General features: G+C 41.3%; 1 protein-coding gene and 4 non-coding genes across 5 annotated transcripts; 1 reads left to right on the plus strand and 4 right to left on the minus strand.

Moving 5' to 3' along the window:
- Positions 1–5,510: 5,510 nt before the first annotated feature.
- LOC116684659 (small nucleolar RNA U3) lies at positions 5,511–5,724 on the minus strand. The gene has a single exon (XR_004330823.1). It is a non-coding gene; the product is annotated as a small nucleolar RNA U3 (small nucleolar RNA).
- A 438-nt stretch (positions 5,725–6,162) lies between these two features.
- On the plus strand, positions 6,163–6,234 carry trnam-cau (transfer RNA methionine (anticodon CAU)). Its single transcript has one exon. It is a non-coding gene; the product is annotated as a tRNA-Met (tRNA).
- A 1,218-nt stretch (positions 6,235–7,452) lies between these two features.
- On the minus strand, positions 7,453–7,524 carry trnaa-ugc (transfer RNA alanine (anticodon UGC)). The gene has a single exon. It is a non-coding gene; the product is annotated as a tRNA-Ala (tRNA).
- A 536-nt stretch (positions 7,525–8,060) lies between these two features.
- On the minus strand, positions 8,061–8,132 carry trnaa-ugc (transfer RNA alanine (anticodon UGC)). Its single transcript has one exon. It is a non-coding gene; the product is annotated as a tRNA-Ala (tRNA).
- Positions 8,133–13,398: 5,266 nt separating this feature from the next.
- LOC116684658 (chromobox protein homolog 1-like) lies at positions 13,399–15,620 on the minus strand (the record flags this gene model as incomplete). The annotated part of the gene is made up of 3 exons (XM_032510148.1): positions 13,399–13,552; positions 13,828–13,996; positions 15,499–15,620. Coding segments are annotated over 3 exons (430 nt in total), but the record flags the coding sequence as incomplete, so codon positions are not given.
- Positions 15,621–18,261: the final 2,641 nt, after the last annotated feature.

Genomic DNA, 18,261 nt, shown 5'->3' on the forward strand with positions numbered 1-18,261 from the left:
TCAGCTGCAGCTGTCTGATTGATTTGCTTTTAGGGAGAACCTGTAAAGGACCCCGTTACAGTAGTCAAGTATCTATGAAGATAAGGCATGGACAAGTTTTTCCAAATCCTGTTGACACATAAGTCCTTTAACCCTTGATATATTCTTAAGGTGATAGTAGGCTGACTTTGTAATTGTTTACTGTGGCTGTTAAAGTTCAGGTCTGAGTCCATGACTACACCAAGATTTTCTGCTTTGTCTGTTGTTTTTAACATTGTGTTTTGAAGCTGAGCGCAGACTTTTATCGTTCCTCTCTTGCTCCACAAAACAACCACCTCAGTTTTTTCCTTCATTTAATTTCAGAAAGTTCTGGCACATCCAGCCGTTAATTTGTTTGATGCACTTAGTCAGTTTTTGTATTGGACTATAGTCCCCTGGCGATAAGGTTATGTAAATTTGTGTGTCGTCCGCATAACTATGGTAACTTATTTTGTTTTTCTCCATAATCTGAGCCAGTGGAAGCATGTAGATGTTAAACAGAAGAGGCCCCAGAATGGAGCCTTGCGACTCCGCACGTCATATTTTGTACGCTCAGATGCATAATTACCTATAGACACAAAGTAATCCCTATTCTTTAGGTAGGATTCAAACCAGTTAGTACTAAGCCGAAAGGCCAACGCAGTTTTCCAATCGGTCTAGTAGTATATCGTGGTCCGACCGTGTCAAATGCAGCACTGAGATCAAGTAATACTAAGAATTGAAATTTTTGCCATATCTGTGTTAAGGTGGATGTCCATTAAGACTTTGACAAGAGCGTTTCAGTGCTGTGGTGTGGTCGGAAACCCGACTGAAAGGTATCAAAACTGTTGCTTAGTGACAAGAAATGGTTGAGTTGTTGAAAGACTACTTTTTCAATGATTTTACTTAAAAACGGAAGGTTTGATATTGGCCTATAGTTGCTCATTAGTGACTTGTCTAGGTGTTCTTTTTTAAGAGTGGCTTGATTACTGCGAAGTTTTCAGGCCTGTGGAAAGATACCTGTAAGAAGAGATGTGTTCACAATCTGTAGAAGATCAGAAGGTCAAACAATTGGAAACATTTTTGAAAAGTCCCGTTGGTAAACATCAAGGCAACAGGTCGAGGTTGTCAGATGTTGAATAAGTCCTCCCAGGTTTGTATGGTGATCGTGTGAAATTCTGTCATATTGGAACTAATTTTTGCTTGAACACTGTGACAACACATATCCTGACTTGATATGGAGGGCACTGACTGTTTGTCTAATCTTTTGATTTTTGTCTTGAAAGAAGGAGGCAAAGTCATTGCAGGCCTTGGTAGATAAAAGTTCAGATGCTACTGGTACTGGAGGGTTGTTAACCTATCAACAGTAGCAAAAAGCACGGGAATTATTATGGTTTCTAGAGATAATATCAGAGACAAAAGGACCTTCTTGCATTCCTCAGTTCCAAATTATAAATGCGAAAGTCTCTCTTTATAGGAGTTATAATGGACCAGGAATTTGTTTTTCGCCACCTTCGTTCAGCTTTCCCCACTCTCTTTTTTCCTGTTCTCAGCAGTAGGACATTTCTCCATGGAGATCTTTTCTTACCAGATACAACTTTGACCTTAGTGGGAGCAATGGCATCAATAACATTTGTGATTTTACAGTTGAATTATCTACAAGTCCTACTGATAGCCCAGAGAGGGCTGGTGTGGAGGAAAAGCTGTATAAATGTGTCACTGGTGTTTTCAGTGATATACGTTTTTCTGATTATCTTTGTTTGTTGACACTTTTGGGCACAGAGATAGTGGCCGTTAAGAAAACACAGGAATGATCTGAGAGAGCAACGTCAGTCACCACAACCTTGGAAATGTTCAGACCTTTGGAGACAATCAAAGTCCAGATGTGCCCTTATTGTGGGTGGGCTCCGTCACATGCTGATCAGTCCATAGTTCTCAAAACACAAACACAGCTCTTTTGTCCCCCTGTCCTGGGGGCTGTCAACATGAATGTTAAAATCACCCGCAATGATTACACAATCAAAGTTAATGCAGATAATAGACAGCAGTTCAGTGAAGTCATCAATGAAGGTTGCACAATATTTAGGTGGCCTGTAGTATTTAGAAACATCGCTTGAGGGGAAGATCTTAATTGAAGAGCAACATATTCAAAAGAAAACAAAATTTCCATAACATATTTGCGTACAGTGGAATGAGTCATTAAACAAAATGGCGACTCCACCTCCTTTCTTATTCACTCTATTCTCACTCATAAAACTGAAGTTAGGGGGAGCTGACTCGATGAGAACAGCAGCGCTGTTATTATGGTCTAACCGGTTTCAGTTAAAAACATAAATCTAGATTGTGCTTAGTAATAAAATCATTGATTAAAATGATTTTCCTGCCAAAGACCTGACGTTTAGTAAGGCTAGTGTTAGTGTGTTTTCATTTTTTGGGACAGGCTGTAGCTGACGAGGAATGGATGCTAAATTTGCTAAGTTTGCAGTTAAGTGCTTATTCACCATTCTTTTCCTATTACCTATCACAACAGAAATTGAGGAAGAATTGAATCCACAGGGCCCGGGCTTGTCTTGAAAAGAGTCATTAGTATCACTAGTCCTGCAGCCAAGGCCCGGCACATATCAGATAGTGCTTGCCAGATTTTGCACACAAGCGTCCTTATCAGTCTGGGGGGAAGGAGTTTTCTGACATCCTGGTAGTGGTGCTTGGCGTTTTACTTTTGCCCGGGTTGAGCCATGGGGGTAGGAAGGGGTGCATAATTGATGGGGGAAATAAGGGAAAGGGTGTGTGGAGACATCAGTAGAGACAGCGATGAATCCTCAGAAGGTTCGGGGTTGGGAAGGTTTGAGGGGTGCTGGACGGGTGAAGAGGGGAGTGGAGGTTTCGTGTCTCTGCTCTCTGGTCTCCCATGGTCAAATCTTTGCACAGGTGGGGGCTGTGCTGGATCACTGCCGCACTTTGTTGTGTCTTCCTTTTGTTTTGTGACCTTGGCAGAGGGAGCAGATGTGTAGCGCAGAAAGTAAAGCAGATTAGAGGTGAACAGCTTTACTCCTGGCTTGTTAAGGGAAAGTCTATCTGCTTTAAAAAGATGTCTGCGCTCCCAGAAAATGTTTAAATTGTCAATGAACTGCAGAGAGTGGACGGTACATTCAGTTGAAAGCCATTTGTTTAGTCCCAACAGTCGGCTGAATCTCTCATCTCCTCTTCTGACTGACGGTATAGGACCACTGATAAACACATTTGCGCTTAGGGGGGTGACTGTGTCAAGCAGTTCCCTAAAGTCCAGTTTCAGCAATTCAGACTGTTGCTTTACAACATCATTTGACCCTATATGCAGAATAATGTTCTTCACAGTTGGGTGTGCTGCCACGATATCTGGGATTTTTTGGGTCAGTCAGACACCATGTCTTTGGGAAAACATAGTATTTTGGTGTTTTTACTGTTTTTTAAATCTTTTACAGCAGAGTCACCCACAATCAGGGTTTGAGGCCCAGTTGTTAGCTTTTTACTTTTTGAATTGCTCTCAGTCCTTACCCTGCTGTGTGGTGATGAGACGCAGTCCCGGTCATCAGATGACTGTCCAGCGTCTTGCAGCAGAGGAGCAAATCTGTTATCCAGTTGCACACCAGGTTGTTGGGGGGGCATTTTGTTGCTTATTTTCCCTTTTGCAGCTGTCCACGGCTGTGTCCTACTAGGTAGAGGGGTTGAAGAGGCGCTCTGCCCGGATGATAATGCAGGCCAGCCGGTCATATCACAAATCTCAGGGCGCTGTGCCCGGCCCGTTAGTCGTCCTCCCATTTCCCAGGAAAATGATTTACTCTTAGGCTTCGCACCAGACGAGTTCCAGGGAGGACCGCCACTTGTTGATTTATTACCAGTTCCACCCTCCTGTTTCTTTGTAGTCTTGTTGGTGCTAATTAGCCGTGTGTTAGCATACTTCTGTCCATTGTTATGGGTCCATGGTAAAGTGGTGTCATTTCCACAAGATCCGTTAACTTCCACGTTCACTTCTAGAAGGTGAACCTTGGTTTCCAGAAGTGCAATCTTCTGAAGGAGTTTGTAGTAGTCTTCTACGGAGAAAGGAGGCATCTTGCTGCTAATTAGCTTTAGCTACAATCACTGTAGGACAGGCTTGAGCTATTGGTAGGCCACACTCACGACCTGGCAGGTCTCTACCTTCAGCAGTTTGAGAACGCCAGCCCTCTCCTTCCCATTGGTGCTGATCATCCACATCTCACCCCCATAGAGCCAGTGAAGTTCGGTCCACCAGGTGGAACAGTCACCATTCGAACCAGACTTGGGGGGAACGTTTCAGGGCCCAGCACGGATTGTGGAGCAACAGCTACGGCCGCAACAGTACTTTCTGACGTCCACTGTTCCTTCCAACATGGAGCTCTTCCAGAACGTTGAGAATCTCTAGCAGCTGAATGTGCTGCCACACAAAAATGAGAAAGTGGTAACCAGGTCAAGACAAGACCAGGAGGCAGTAAGTCTGCTTGAAGAGAAGACTACGGGTGTGGAGGTGGACAGAATACTCCGCTATGCTGTAACAGTTTCCCTAACTCACCCGGCAAGGGAAAAGTACAACACATATAAATTAAGGTAATGGGTGGATTTCTGATATCTATCGGCTATAATTTAAACATATAAATTCAGATTGTTCTGCAAGCTCTCACCTTTTGCCCCATATTTCCCTTCATATGAGTCCGAGCCAGCAGCACTAAAGAAGAGCAGCCTCTACTACGGCGAGTGGTGGCGACCCACGGGGAAACTTTGGTTTCCCAGTCAGTTCCAGTAGTACAGGTGAGAAAGTGGTGGATAAAACGAGGACTGTGAGTTGGCGTTGTTGGTACGTGAGTGGAAATACATCCAACATGCTAACGCATATCCAACGCCATCACCCAGACATGCCAATCACTGGAACGAGACAAAAAAACTGTGAAACGTCTCCTCCCTACAGTGGTTAACCAGCCTTTAGATACAAATACAAATAGGGCCAAAAAATCACTGAATCAATCAGGATTTCCACATCACCTTCAACGCCCCGTATCCACTCGTAGAGTAACCTGGCTTCAAGTATTTGCTGTATGTACTCAAACCTCGTTACAACATGCCATCCCGTCCACCGGGACTTCAGTGTACCGTTCCACCCCTTTAATACATGTCAATCAAGCTGAGCCTGTAAAGGACACACAGTCTGATTAGTCAAGTGGAAACACCTGTGGGAGTGGAACATGGATGTGTAGAGATGGGCTTTCAAACAATGCACCTTTTTGATGTGTCAAAGTAGGAAAAGCAAAGGTAGAAATAGAAATGAATTATGGCTTAACCCAGGTCACATTTTTACACTGGACATAAGGCATTACAAAGTCAAGAAAGTAGGTGCTAACACTTTCAAGTAACCTTGTCCACCATGGACAAAACATTCAAGACTGACCTTAACTTCACTTAATTAGAAAGCTTAGCATGTTTTATTACCTTCACTCATGTTAGTTTACCATATATCTGCTACTACCACTGATCATATTCCCTTCCTCAATATTCCATAAAGAAGCAAAGAACAATCATCAATGACAGAGAGCATATGAAGTTAATTACTACTCTCTGTCAGCTTCGCGCTCAGAAAGGAATATCATAACTCATCATCGTGGTCAGCGAGACCAAACACTTTAGAAACACATTCCTCAAGTCAGAAACTCTAGAAATGATCCCTGAAAGTATAGTCTTGGTTAGACGGGGGGGACTGCATCTCATTCACTGCAGAGTGATTGTCACTCAGGGTTCAGAGGGACAGAAGCTAATCGTTACGTGCTCCAGATGACTCTGAGGTTAGAAAATCTATTTAGATCTTTAAGAAGACCGATATGTAGATTGAATTAGATTTTCAGTCACTGTTGTCTCAATACTTCAGTGTCAGCCTACTTATTCTCTACAATAAATGCTCCAGTCCTTTCTTTGCATTAAACACCAGCCAATCACAAGTGTTACTTGTGAATAGTCAATGTGTGAGTAATCAGGAAGCTCACATAAAAGATAGTAGAAAGGTCTACCAAATGTTTAACTTTACAACCCGTAAGCTGTTGGAGCCTTGGTTGCCACAGGATCCCAAACCTCGCCTCAAAAATGTCAATTACAGATTTTCCAGCCCCCAAGTATTACTAGTAGAGCAGAGTGGCGCAGCGGAAGCGTGCTGGGCCCATAACCCAGAGGTCGATGGATCGAAACCATCCTCTGCTATTTCCTGTGCTTTGTATCAGAACTAAGTGTATTTCCTGTTTGTTGGTGTTTAACAAAGCATTAATGTCTATAATGCAAAGTATCCACCAGCTGAAGAGCAAACTTAATGGCATGACAAGTTTCATCTATAAAAATGGAAGCTACGCTGCTCATTCCCACGATGACACTCATAAAAACTAGAGTCTAATACAATAAATATATTACAGTACAAGTACATAAATACAGTAAAATAGAGACTGTAAAACATGTAGATTTAAAGGGCTTGTTGTGCTGTCTGGTAGTCTGAGGTATAAAAGAAAGAGCATACCGCTTAGTTTGTATCACAGGAGGTCTTAGTCTACCACTACGTTCTATAACCCTACCAGTCAGATTACCACAGGAGGTAATATCTTTAGCAGCTCTTTTAAAGACTCTACCATAATACCTGCTGGAGATGCCAGGTCCTCATACATGTAAAGCATGACCTCTACCACTGAGCTACATCCCCTGAAGATTTTCAGATATTTTGACTTTTTAATGAGATAGACATAGACTTATCTTTATTAATCCTTTTGGGATGACTCCCGCAAGGAAATTGAAATATCAATAAATAAAAGAAGAAACCTGTGTAAAACATGTAATGTTAATGTTGTTTATGACTTCAAAACCTGTAAATGCAACTGCGGTGGCTGGAAATCAAACCTGGGCAAAATGGTTGCACTGCTATGGTACAAAATCATAGTCAAAAACTAGCACACCTGTTGCCTTTCTGCTGGACAATACAACGTTCACTGCAAATCTTGTAACACAGACTGAAAATAAATGATAAGAAATGCATTAGTGGAGATGGGTAGCTTCCACTACTTCTGAGATAACACTGTCTTTGCTACCACTCTTGAGGAACACCTCTCGTTGTCGGGAGGATTCAAACCTGCACAGGGAGACCTCAATGGTCTATATAGTCCATCGCCATAACCGCTTGGCCACCACTACCTGCAGTTTAGTGCCAGACCTATTGGAACAAATGTTCATAAACTTTTTGATTGCTATTCAAATATGCACTAATCCTTTTCAATAGTTGAGTAAAGCAGGACATGGGTAAAGTGCACCGAGTTTTTAGACACTTGATAAGTTAATGATCCACTTTATGGCCTTTCAATACTCACCGCATTGTTTCATTTTCTCTTTCAGAATAAGAGCTTCTGCAGCTCTTTGACAGACTGGACAAGGAATACCTGCTGGAGATGCTGGGGATTGAACCCAGGTCCTCATACATGCAAAGCATGCGCTCTACCACTGAGCTACATCCCCTGAATGTTTGCAAATTTCTTTTACTTTTTCTAAGATCATTGAATAAGAGAAGAACGCTATCGGAAACTCGGTCAGTGGAGCCATGAAAAGACCCCATGACAATCTACCTGACCATAGCCTTTCAAGTCAGTGACAAATCCAAGCTGCATTTCCTTTTTACCAAAATTCATTTCCAATTTTGGTAAAATGTTTTGCGTCAAAAGTAGTCTGTTGTTCAAAATAATCAGACAGCTCAATCTGGCAGTGTTGCCATAAAAACACTACATGCCAAACAAACTACTTGAACATTGCCCTTCTAGTCACTGACTAATCACATTTACTTGATGCAAAATTGCTAATACACTTTGTTTTATTTGATCCCCATTAAGTCATTTATCAATGCACTGTTCACTGCAAATCTTGCAACACATCTGGTCATTGAGACTGATTTTTGCATTAATCACCATGAACACAAAGAGATTGCCTTTTAATACTTTTGTCTTTCAGAATAAGAGGTTTTGCAGGTCTTTTACAGACTGTTGTAACAGAAGCCTTGTTGGAGATGCCGGGGATTGAACCCGGGGCCTCATACATGCAAAGCATGCGCTCTACCACTGAGCTACATCCCCTGAATGTTTCTACAGAAACCCCTACCCGGGAAAAATGTTGAAGTAAACTTGTTTGTTTGTTTTATTTGGATCCCCATTAGCTTCAGCATGTACTAAAAGCTTTTCTTCCTGGGGTCCTACAATCCTTTCTTTGACAATACTCTTTATGACATTTCATTACACACACACAGACATAAATTAGAAAATACTAACCATAATTAAATCTTACAGTTAACGCAATTTATACAAGAAATAAAATAAAAGACACTACTCCGAATAGATAAATCAATTTAAGAAATAAGATAACAAAAGCCCTATAACAAACTACTTTTAAATTACATATTTAATTCCTTTGAAATAAATATGTCTTAAGTGATTTTTCAAACCATACTGAGAGTTGTGTTTGATAGTCGTTGGGAGAGAGTTCCATTCACACATCGCTCTGTACCCGACAGAACGCTAAATTGATTTAGTTTCACTTTAGGTAAAATAAAACTCCCTCCTACTGCACGCCTCGTTGGATAATGATGTATAGCAGTACTAAAGGATAGTTTTCTGTTTGAAATAAAAAGTGTTTTGTTTGTTATAACGTTATGTAAAAAAAACATTAGCGAATACTCAAATCTATTTTTAACTTTAAACCATGAGAGTTGTTCATGCATGTTATCAACATTTGATCTAAACCCACACGAGAGAGCCACACGTGCAGCTTTATTCTGAATCACTTGTCATTTTTTCATATTAATTGCTAAAGTGCTGGACCACACCACTGAGCAGTAATCCACATGTGAAAAAAACAAAACCTGAAGGACTTTTTTACCTATCTGTGGTGTGAAGATGTTTGCACACCTTTTAATAACTGACAAGGTGTTGCCCATTTTAGTTACCAGCTTCTGAATGTGTTTGTCCCAACACAATCTCTTGTCAATTAGCACACCCAAAGGTTTAGCCTCTTCTCTTTGCTCTACAGAAGTTTGCTCTATACTGAGTTCAAGTTTCGATTTCGAACTTTAAAAAAATGAGTTCCAACCACTGAACTGGTAGTTTTAGATCCATTGAGATCAGTTTGTTACTTCTGATCCAGTCCACCACTGTAACTCTCTCTGTAGTTTAGTAAACAGATGGTAAATCATTAGTAAAGATTGTGAAGAGGAGTGGCCCAAGACAACTTCCTTGAGGAACTACATGTTCCACAAGCCTGAAAAACTTCCATTAAAGTAAACTAATTGTCTCCTATCAGTCAAATAACTTTCCATCCATAATAATGCAGTTTGTGAAAAACCATAATATTCCAGTTTTTTTAACAGTAAGTTGTGGTCAATTATATCAAATGCTGCAGTAAAATCAAGCACCACAACACCTATTATTTTCCTCTCGTCCATATCCTTAAACCAGTCATCAACCATCTGAGTCAGGGCAGTGGCTGTTGAGTGTTTTCCTCTGTATGTATGCATGCTGAAAAACTGTAACTAAATTATTTTAAAAATAAAACTGAATCTGTTCATAAACAATTCTTTCCATTATTTTACAGAGAATTGGTAATAAGCTTATTGGTCTACTGTTTGATCCAGAGAAAGGCATTTTCTTATTCTTTGGTATTGGCACAACTTTACATATCTTCCATGCTTGCAGACATATATTTTCCATAAAACACATATTAATTATATGAGCAATAGTAGGAACAATGATTGAAACTATTGGCTTAATCCACTTATATTCAAGATAGTCCCCACCAGGTGGTTTGTTTTACAATTCATCAGAAGCCACATGTTTTACTTTCCATGATCTTATTTATCAATGTTTTTGACAAAGCCGTGTTGTGTAGCGGTGTAGTATTTTTAAGCTTATTTATTTTATTGATAAAATAATCATTGACACAATTTGCTATATCACTTGGTTTAGTAAGAAAATCACCTTCATTTTTCTATCTAAAAGATCTATCTCTGTAGGGATCCATCCCATAATGTTGTCACACACTTAGAATAATAATCTGAGTCTTTCAGCACTTTTAGGGGATGGAAACGTTCTCTTATCAAGGAGTTTTAAACACAGAAAGGGCAGGAAGGATAAATCCACCATATCAAGTCACAAATCAGCCATAGACCTCGTTTAATTTCTTTTATTTAACAACAAACAATAACTTGAGAGTGAACAATTAAAAATGGCCAACTTCTAGTTTGTTGTTAATGATGAGAGGACCAATTTACACAAATATTTCTAAACTCACTATATAAGGGTGACAAAAATGTATTCCTAAAATAAAAATTACAATGACTTTCTGTCAGCCAAAAAAAAGATGTATGTTTCTAGAGATGAGAAGAAAGTTTTTACAAAATCAAAAAGTTTCAAACATGTCTACGTTTTCCAACCAAAACATCTTTAAACGTCTTAATGTTTCTCCTTTGGGCCTTCTCCTTCCCACTGTGGGTACATTGTGGTTAGGGTTGGGTACCGAAACCTGGTTCTAGTACGGCACCGGTGCCTTAACACCCGGTATCTATGGGACCGAATAGTAACGGGTATTTGGGGGCTTCATTTCGGTGCTACTGAAATACCAGGGCTGCCTTTTTCCATCTAGTGGTTGTTTTTGTCATTAGCAGCAATTTACTGGAGAAATATGTTATTACATTTTTTTTTACATTTAATTTGGACCATATAGAAATAAACAGCTGTTCTTGAATGTTGCTGACTGTCTTTTTGTGCTCCTTTTTTTTTTAATATATACATTTAAAGAAGTATTTTTAAAAGGATGGGTTCAGGCACCGATTCTGGTCCCTAAATGGTAAAGGGTTCTGAGGACAGGCAGAAAACAGTCCAGCTGATCCACAATAACATACATGTTGATCAGAAGATAAAGTTACTGCTGGTCAGCCTTCAATGTGGAGAGAAGATCAGAATATAACAACACAGCTATCAGGGCATGAGGAGGAGGACACAGCTTGGCTCTGAAACATGTTCACAACGAGGTAGTGTGAATGCGCTGGTGTCTTTTAAGGTTACTGCTACGAGAAAAGGTTTCCCAACATTGTTCACACCAGTACGGCTTCTCTCCAGTGTGAATGCGCTGGTGCGTTTTAAGGTTATCACTCTTAGAAAAGGTTTCCCCACATTGTTCACACCAGTACGGCTTCTCTCCAGTGTGAATGCGCTGGTGAGATTTAAGGTTACCACTCTGAGAAAGGTTTCCCACATTGTTCACAGCTGTACGGCTTCTCTCCAGTGTGAATGCGCTGGTGAGTTTTAAGGCTACCACCACGAGAAAAAGTTTCCCCACATTGATCACAGCTGTAAGGTTTCTCTCCAGTGTGAATGCGTTGATGTGTTTTTAGGGTACTCTGTTGTGTGAAAGCTGCACCACATTGATCACAGCTGTAAGGCTTCTCTCCAGTGTGAACTCTCTGATGAATCTTTAAATATCCTGATGTGAAGGATTTGTCACAGTGCTGACAGCGGTGACGTTTGACTCCTCTTCCTCTCCGTTTCTATCAACAGAGAAAAACCAAGAGAGTGAGTTAGTGAGGTGCCATGCTGTAGAGCTCTATCTTAAACTAGAAACAACATTTAGAGCACGTCTATGGAACGATGTTTGACTGACGCATTACCTTTCTTAATTATCTACCAATATCACTATTATGGAGTTGCATTATGGGAAATGTAACATCCAGTGTTGGTTAGTTTGTGATAAATAAACTACTTTTGATCAATTTATGTGTGGCCTCCATTTTGTTGCCAGCCTTTAGCCAGCCGTTAACAAATGGGGATCATTCAGGATTTTGTGTGCCGGGAAAGTTGTAAATGTAACATTTTCCCACAGATTTTTAGATTTCACTGGTATCTGTAGGGGTTACTGTGTTGTCTTCATGTTGCTGGAACAGCTCTACTCCAGTAAAGTAAATTGGAACCATTGTCCCTGATACACATTAGCAATGAGGGGCACCAGTTGACCTTTGACCTTTTGTTTTAGGTGGTTGTTTTTGCTAAATCAAACTTGTATAGCCAGCAGTATTGTGTAAGTAAGTAATATGGTAGTGGAATGTGGTATTGTCCACACAAGCTACATTTCCTCAAGCAGTTCTGAAGCTCAGCAGAGCTTTCTGCTGTGCTCTGGAATAAAACTGCTGAGCATCACTGACTCGTCTGAGAAACACAGGCGCATATGTCGTGGTCATGGATGTTTAAAAAAATTGCTTTGATGTACAGTTGTGTTCACAATAATAGCATCACTAAACTCAAATTATTTTTTGGTAAAAGTGATATTTCTACATGGCAAATAATTTACTAGTAAGTGTTGCTGAGTACAAGGAAACAACAGTCAGGACATGCATGCTGCTCATTCTGTAGAATTGAATCTGTAATTGAAAGGAGCATGTTCAAAATAATAACAGTGTTGTGTTCAATTAGTGAGCTGATTATTGGGCATCCAAAGCCTGAACAACGTGGGAAACAACCAAAGGACACATTGACTGGCCAATGGAGAAATGGAGCAACATTCTGGGGACTGATCAGAGGGAATTTGTTCTTTTTGGGTCTAGGAGCCGAAGACAGTTGTCCTCCGACCCCCCTGCACTGAAATCAAGCCCCAGTCCACTGTGAAGACAGTAAAGCATGGTGGTTACGGGATGTTTCTCATACTGTGGTGTTGGGCCTGTTTATCACATTCCAGGGATCATGGATCAGTTCCAATACATCAGAATACTTGAAGAGGTCATGTTGCCTTATGCTGAAGAGGAAAGGCCTTTGAAACGGGTCTTTCAACAAGACAAGGACCCAAACACACCAGGAAGGAGCAAAGTCTTGGTTCCAGATGAACCAGATGGATGTTATGGAGCAGCCAGCCCAATCCCTGGACCTCAATCCCATAGAACACTTGTAGGGTGACATCATAAATGCTGTTTGAATTATGGGATGTAGTTCAATGGTCCAGGGCTGGGATAGAAGGTTTTGCATACAAAGATGTAATAATTGGTCGAAAGGGGGGTGGCCTCATACACCACCCCCAAAAAATACATGCATGTCCATTGATCTGCGTTTGTATATCAACAGACAGAGTGAGTGAGTTAGTAAGGCGCCATGGTGGAGCGATCTAAGTAAAACCAGAAGCATCGTTCACAGCATGTCTGTGTCTAAGCTCCACTGCTGCAGAACCATGGTTACCATGGTAATGCAGCACTATCACTATTTTCTTTGAGGAATTACGGTATAATATATAAATCCTAAAAGACATTTGTGAACCCCTATGTGTGCATTCATCAATATTGAGATTAAATTTCTGGGAATCTTCAGTCTGGAGTAACCTCTTTCCTTAACTCACCTCCTCCTTCCTGACACCTTTCCTCTTGCCCTCCTTCTTCATCTTCTCCTCCATCTCCTTGTGTTTCTGCATGTACTCGGCGAAAAGGTCCAGGTCCAGGTTGTCTTGTGGCTCCCATGTGTTCTCCTCACTGGAAAGGTGAGTGCAGACAGAAGAACATCTCCTCACACTTGGTTTTTAGACAATTCACTCTCACTCTTATTATCATTCCTATTATTCCTTTTTTCTATTGCCATCTTGTAAGGTTATTTAAGGTTATTTGTGGGTCTGCAACGTAGTGTCAAAATACCAAACCTTCCTATTTGGAGGCATGATAACATGCTGACACCTATTTGCAATATGTAAATATATTATATATCTCAGGACCAAGAACACCAAGCATTAATATTCTAGACTCATACTTACTCTGAGAACCCCTTCCATTTCAGCAGAAACTCTACTCTTCCCTTCACCACTCTGCGGTCCAAAACCTTCTCCACCACATACTCCTCCTCCTTCACTGCTGCAGGCTCCTCCTCCTCTTTCTTGCCCTTCTTTCCTGCTCGGTCGCCAGCTTGCCATCTTCTGAAGGTGCCTTAGTAGACCCAAGGAGGGGGGGGGACATGCAGAGATAATGATACAAGGGTTAGAAGAACTAATGGGAGGTGTGAGTGAATTCTAGTTGACCGTGTTTTACTAGATTAAAATCTTCTGTTTGAATGGAGAAAATGCAAGGGCTGATGAGGGGACCAATCCATAGGACTCCAGAGTGTCAAGTATCTCCTGCATTCAAACTGGAAGAACTACTAAAATGTAAGGCCCAAAAGTCATTAACTGGAGCTACAAGCTACATGCACAGTAGCCTGGACCAACCACACTTCATTTAGCAGAACATCTCCAGATGTTCCTGTGTGAAAATGGAAAGTTCAGAAAGATGTTTTGATGGTGCAACAAGGCAGGCCTGGTCACTTCTTTAAGGGAATCACTGTAAAGATTCCCAAAGAATATGTTAACATTAGTGAGGCTGTGCAATTAATGAATTTTGATTTAATTTAGACTTTGACTCCAACAATCACAAATATAGTATAATCGAGAGAAAAAATTCTGTATTGAAAAACACTCTTATTTTGTCTTGTATTCTGAATGACACACGCATGTGCACATCTGCCCTTCCCGAAGCCATAAAACTTCTCAGCGTCAGGGGGGCAAGGTGTGTATCCAGTGGAATTTAAAAACTCAGCACGAGTAAAGATGTTAGAAGGAGGGCAGCCACAGCAGCGTTTAGTCCGCAAAAAGGCAAATCCAACTCCGTTGTCAGGGAAAAGTTAACGTTAGCTAACTCTGCGGTCCCTCTGCCTGAGCCGCACAACAACGTGTGTAGAGCCCAGGAGCCCTGGCTCTTATCTAACATGTGTCTGTGTAAATAAATTTAAAAAAAGACAAAAATGGATTGACTAAAACTTGGCTAAGATACCTGAGTTCTCTTTGGACTAAAACGATAAATGGACTGTTCTCTATAGCACTTTTCTAGTGTCAACGACTACTCAAAGTTCTTCTACATAATACAGGAACCATTCACACACATAAGTACACGGGGGCCCAGGCTGCTGTACAAGTATACCCCGTACTCAGGGTTCAGTGTTTTTGACTTTGACATAGGACTGCAGGGATTGAACCAACAACCTTCCAATTGGCAGGCGACCGCTCTACTACTGAGCCACAGCCACTGTCTTTTAGTGTTGATATGTTGATGGTGTCCTGCCACGGTATAGGACAGACGCACAACAGGGTTTCTGCTATGTACACCGCCGCTCCTTCAGCTGGTCATGAAAAGTCATGAAGTCGTAATTACGCAACTCTGCAGAGCCGTCTGCTCTATTCAAGCCAACTGTCATCCGCTCTCTTTCGCCAAAGCAATTGGAATTGCCTAGTCTTACTATTTTGCATGTATGTATGTATGTATGTATATATATGTATGTAATATGCAATTATATATAAATCCAAAAAGACATTTGTGAAACCCTCTGTGTGCATTCATTAATATTGAGATTAGATTTCTGGGACTCTTCAGTCTGGAGTACCCTCTTTCTCACTCACCTCCTCCTCCCTGACACCTTTTCTCTTGCCCTCCTTCTTCTTCTCCTCCGTCTCCTTGTGTTTCGGCATGTACTCGGCGATAAGGTCGAGGTCCAGGTTGTCTTGTGCTCCCATGTGTTATCCTCACTGGAAAGGTGAGTGCAGACAGAAGAAAATCTCCTCACACTTTGTTTTTAGACAATCCATTGATCCTTTGAGGGCATGATACAATGCTGCAATCTATGCTGTAGATTATTTGCATACACACACATATACAGTACAGGCAAAGGTTTGAACACACCTTCTCATTCAATGCGTTTCCTTTATTTTCATGACTATTTACATCGTAGATTATGACTGAAGGCCTCACAACTATGAATGAACACATGTGGCATTATGTACTTAACAAAAAAACTGTGAAATAACTGAAAACATGTCTTATATTCTAGTTCTTCAAAGTAGCCCCCCTTTGCATTTTTGATAGTGCTGCAAACCCTTGGTGTTCTCTTAATGAGATTCAGAGGTAGTCACCTTAAATGGTTTCCACTTCACAGGTGGGCATTTTCAGAATTAATTAGTGGACTTTCTTGCCTTATTAATGGAGTTGGGACCATCAGTTGTGTTGTGCAGAAGTCAGGTTGATACACAGCCGACAGCCCTATTGGACAACTGTTACAATTCATATTATGGCAAAACCAATCAGCTAAGTGAAGGAAACGAGTGGCCATCATTACTTAAGAAAGAAGGTCAGTCAGTCCTGAAATATGAATTTTCCCCAAGGCAGCGGCTAAAACCATCAAGCGCTACAACGGAACTGGAACACATGAAGACCGCCCCAGGAAAGGAAGACCAAGAGTCACCTCTACTGCTGAGGATAAGTTCATCTGAGTCACCAGCCTCAGAAATCACAAGTTAACAGCAGCTCCGATTAGAGACCAGATGAATACCACTCAGAGTTCTAGCAGCAGAATATCTCTAGAACAACTGTTAAGAGGAGACTGAATTAGGCCTTCAAGGTCAAATAGTAGCTAGGAAACCACTGCTAAGGAGACACAACCAGAATAGATTTGTTTGGGCCAATAAACAAAGGAATGGACATTAGACCAGTGGAAATCTGGCTTGGTCTGATGATCCAAGTTTGAGATCTTTGGTTCCAACCGCTGTGTCTTTGTGCGACGGAGAAAAAGTGACCGGATGGGTTCTACATGCCTGGTTCCCACCATGAAGCAGGAGGAGGAGGTGTGATGGTGTGGGGGGCTTTGCTGGTGAGACTGTTGGGGATTTATTCAAAATTGAAGGGCATACTGAACCAGCATGGCTACCACAGCATCCTGCAGCGACATTCATCCCATCCGGTTTGCGTTTAGTTGGACCATCATTTATTTTTCAACAGGGCAATGACTCCAAACACCACCTCCAGGCTGTGTAAGGGCTATTTGACCAAGAGGAGAGTGATGGAGTGCTGCACCTCCACAGTCACCGGACCTGAACCTAATCCGATTGTTTGGGAGAGCTGGACCACAGAGTGGAAGGGAAAAGGGCAACAAGTGCTGAGCATTCTGGGAACTCCTTCAAGACTGTGAGGAAACCATTTCGGTAACTACCATTCAAGAGAATGCCAAGAGTGTGCAAAGCAGTAATCACAGTAAAGGGGGGGGGGGTACTTTGAGGAAACTAGAATATATAGACATGTTTTCAGTTATTTCACACTTTTCAGAATTCCACGTGTTCATTCATAGTTTGTATGCCTTCAGTGATAATCTACAATGTAAATAGCCATGAAAATAAAGGAAATGCATTGAGTTGTATGATAATGATATATATACACACAGTATAAGGACCAAGAACACCAAGCATAATATTCTAGACTCATACTTACTCTGAGAACCCCTTCCATTTCAGCAGAAACTCTACTCTTCCCTCCACCACTCTGCGGTCCAAAAACCTCCTCCCCCACATACTCCTCTTCCTCCTCCTTCTTGCTTCCTTTCTGCTCCGGTCGCCAGCTTGCCGTCTGCTGAAGTGCTTTTGGTAGACCCAAAGGGGGGGGGGACATGCAGAGATAATAATACAAGGGTTAGAAGAACTAATGGGAGGTGTGAGTGAATTCTAGTTGACCATGCAAGGGCTGATGAGGGACCAATCCATAGAAACTCCAGAGGTTCAAGTATCTCCTGCATTCAGACTGGAAGAACTACTAAAATGTAAGGCCCAAAGTCATTAACTGGAGCTACAAGCTACATGCACAGTAGCCTGGACCAACCACATTCATTTAGCAGAACATCTCCAGATGTTACTGTGTAAAAATGGAAAGTTCAGAAAGACGTTTTGATGGTGCAACAAGGCAGGCCTGGTCACTCTTTAAGGGAATAACTGTAAAGATTCCAAAGAATATGTTAACGTTAGCCACTTAATCTAACTGGGATGTTTGGGAGTGATGGAGCAGGATTGCTGAGGACGAAGTATGTTACACAGACTGAAAAGCCATGGATGCGCACATTGAAATAGTGTGTGTGTGTGTGTGTGTGTGTCTGCTCTCTGTCAACATGCACATGTGTTTCTTCTATCAGGGTGAACAGTTCCTCCTGAGACTATGTAGCAGAACCAAAGTAGTTGCATCCAGAGCTTAGCCCCACCCACGACTATCTGATTGGTTTAAAGAAAACAAACAAGCCAGAGCGTTTCGTCTACAGTAAAAGACAACAAAGCAAAAAATCCAGTTAAAGCTGTTTTTTACTTTAATAAATGAAACACCCTTCAAAGACACAACGAGGAATCCTGTTA

The sequence above is a fragment of the Etheostoma spectabile genome, unplaced genomic scaffold (genome assembly GCF_008692095.1).
Source record: "Etheostoma spectabile isolate EspeVRDwgs_2016 unplaced genomic scaffold, UIUC_Espe_1.0 scaffold00019393, whole genome shotgun sequence".
Lineage (NCBI taxonomy): Eukaryota > Metazoa > Chordata > Actinopteri > Perciformes > Percidae > Etheostoma > Etheostoma spectabile.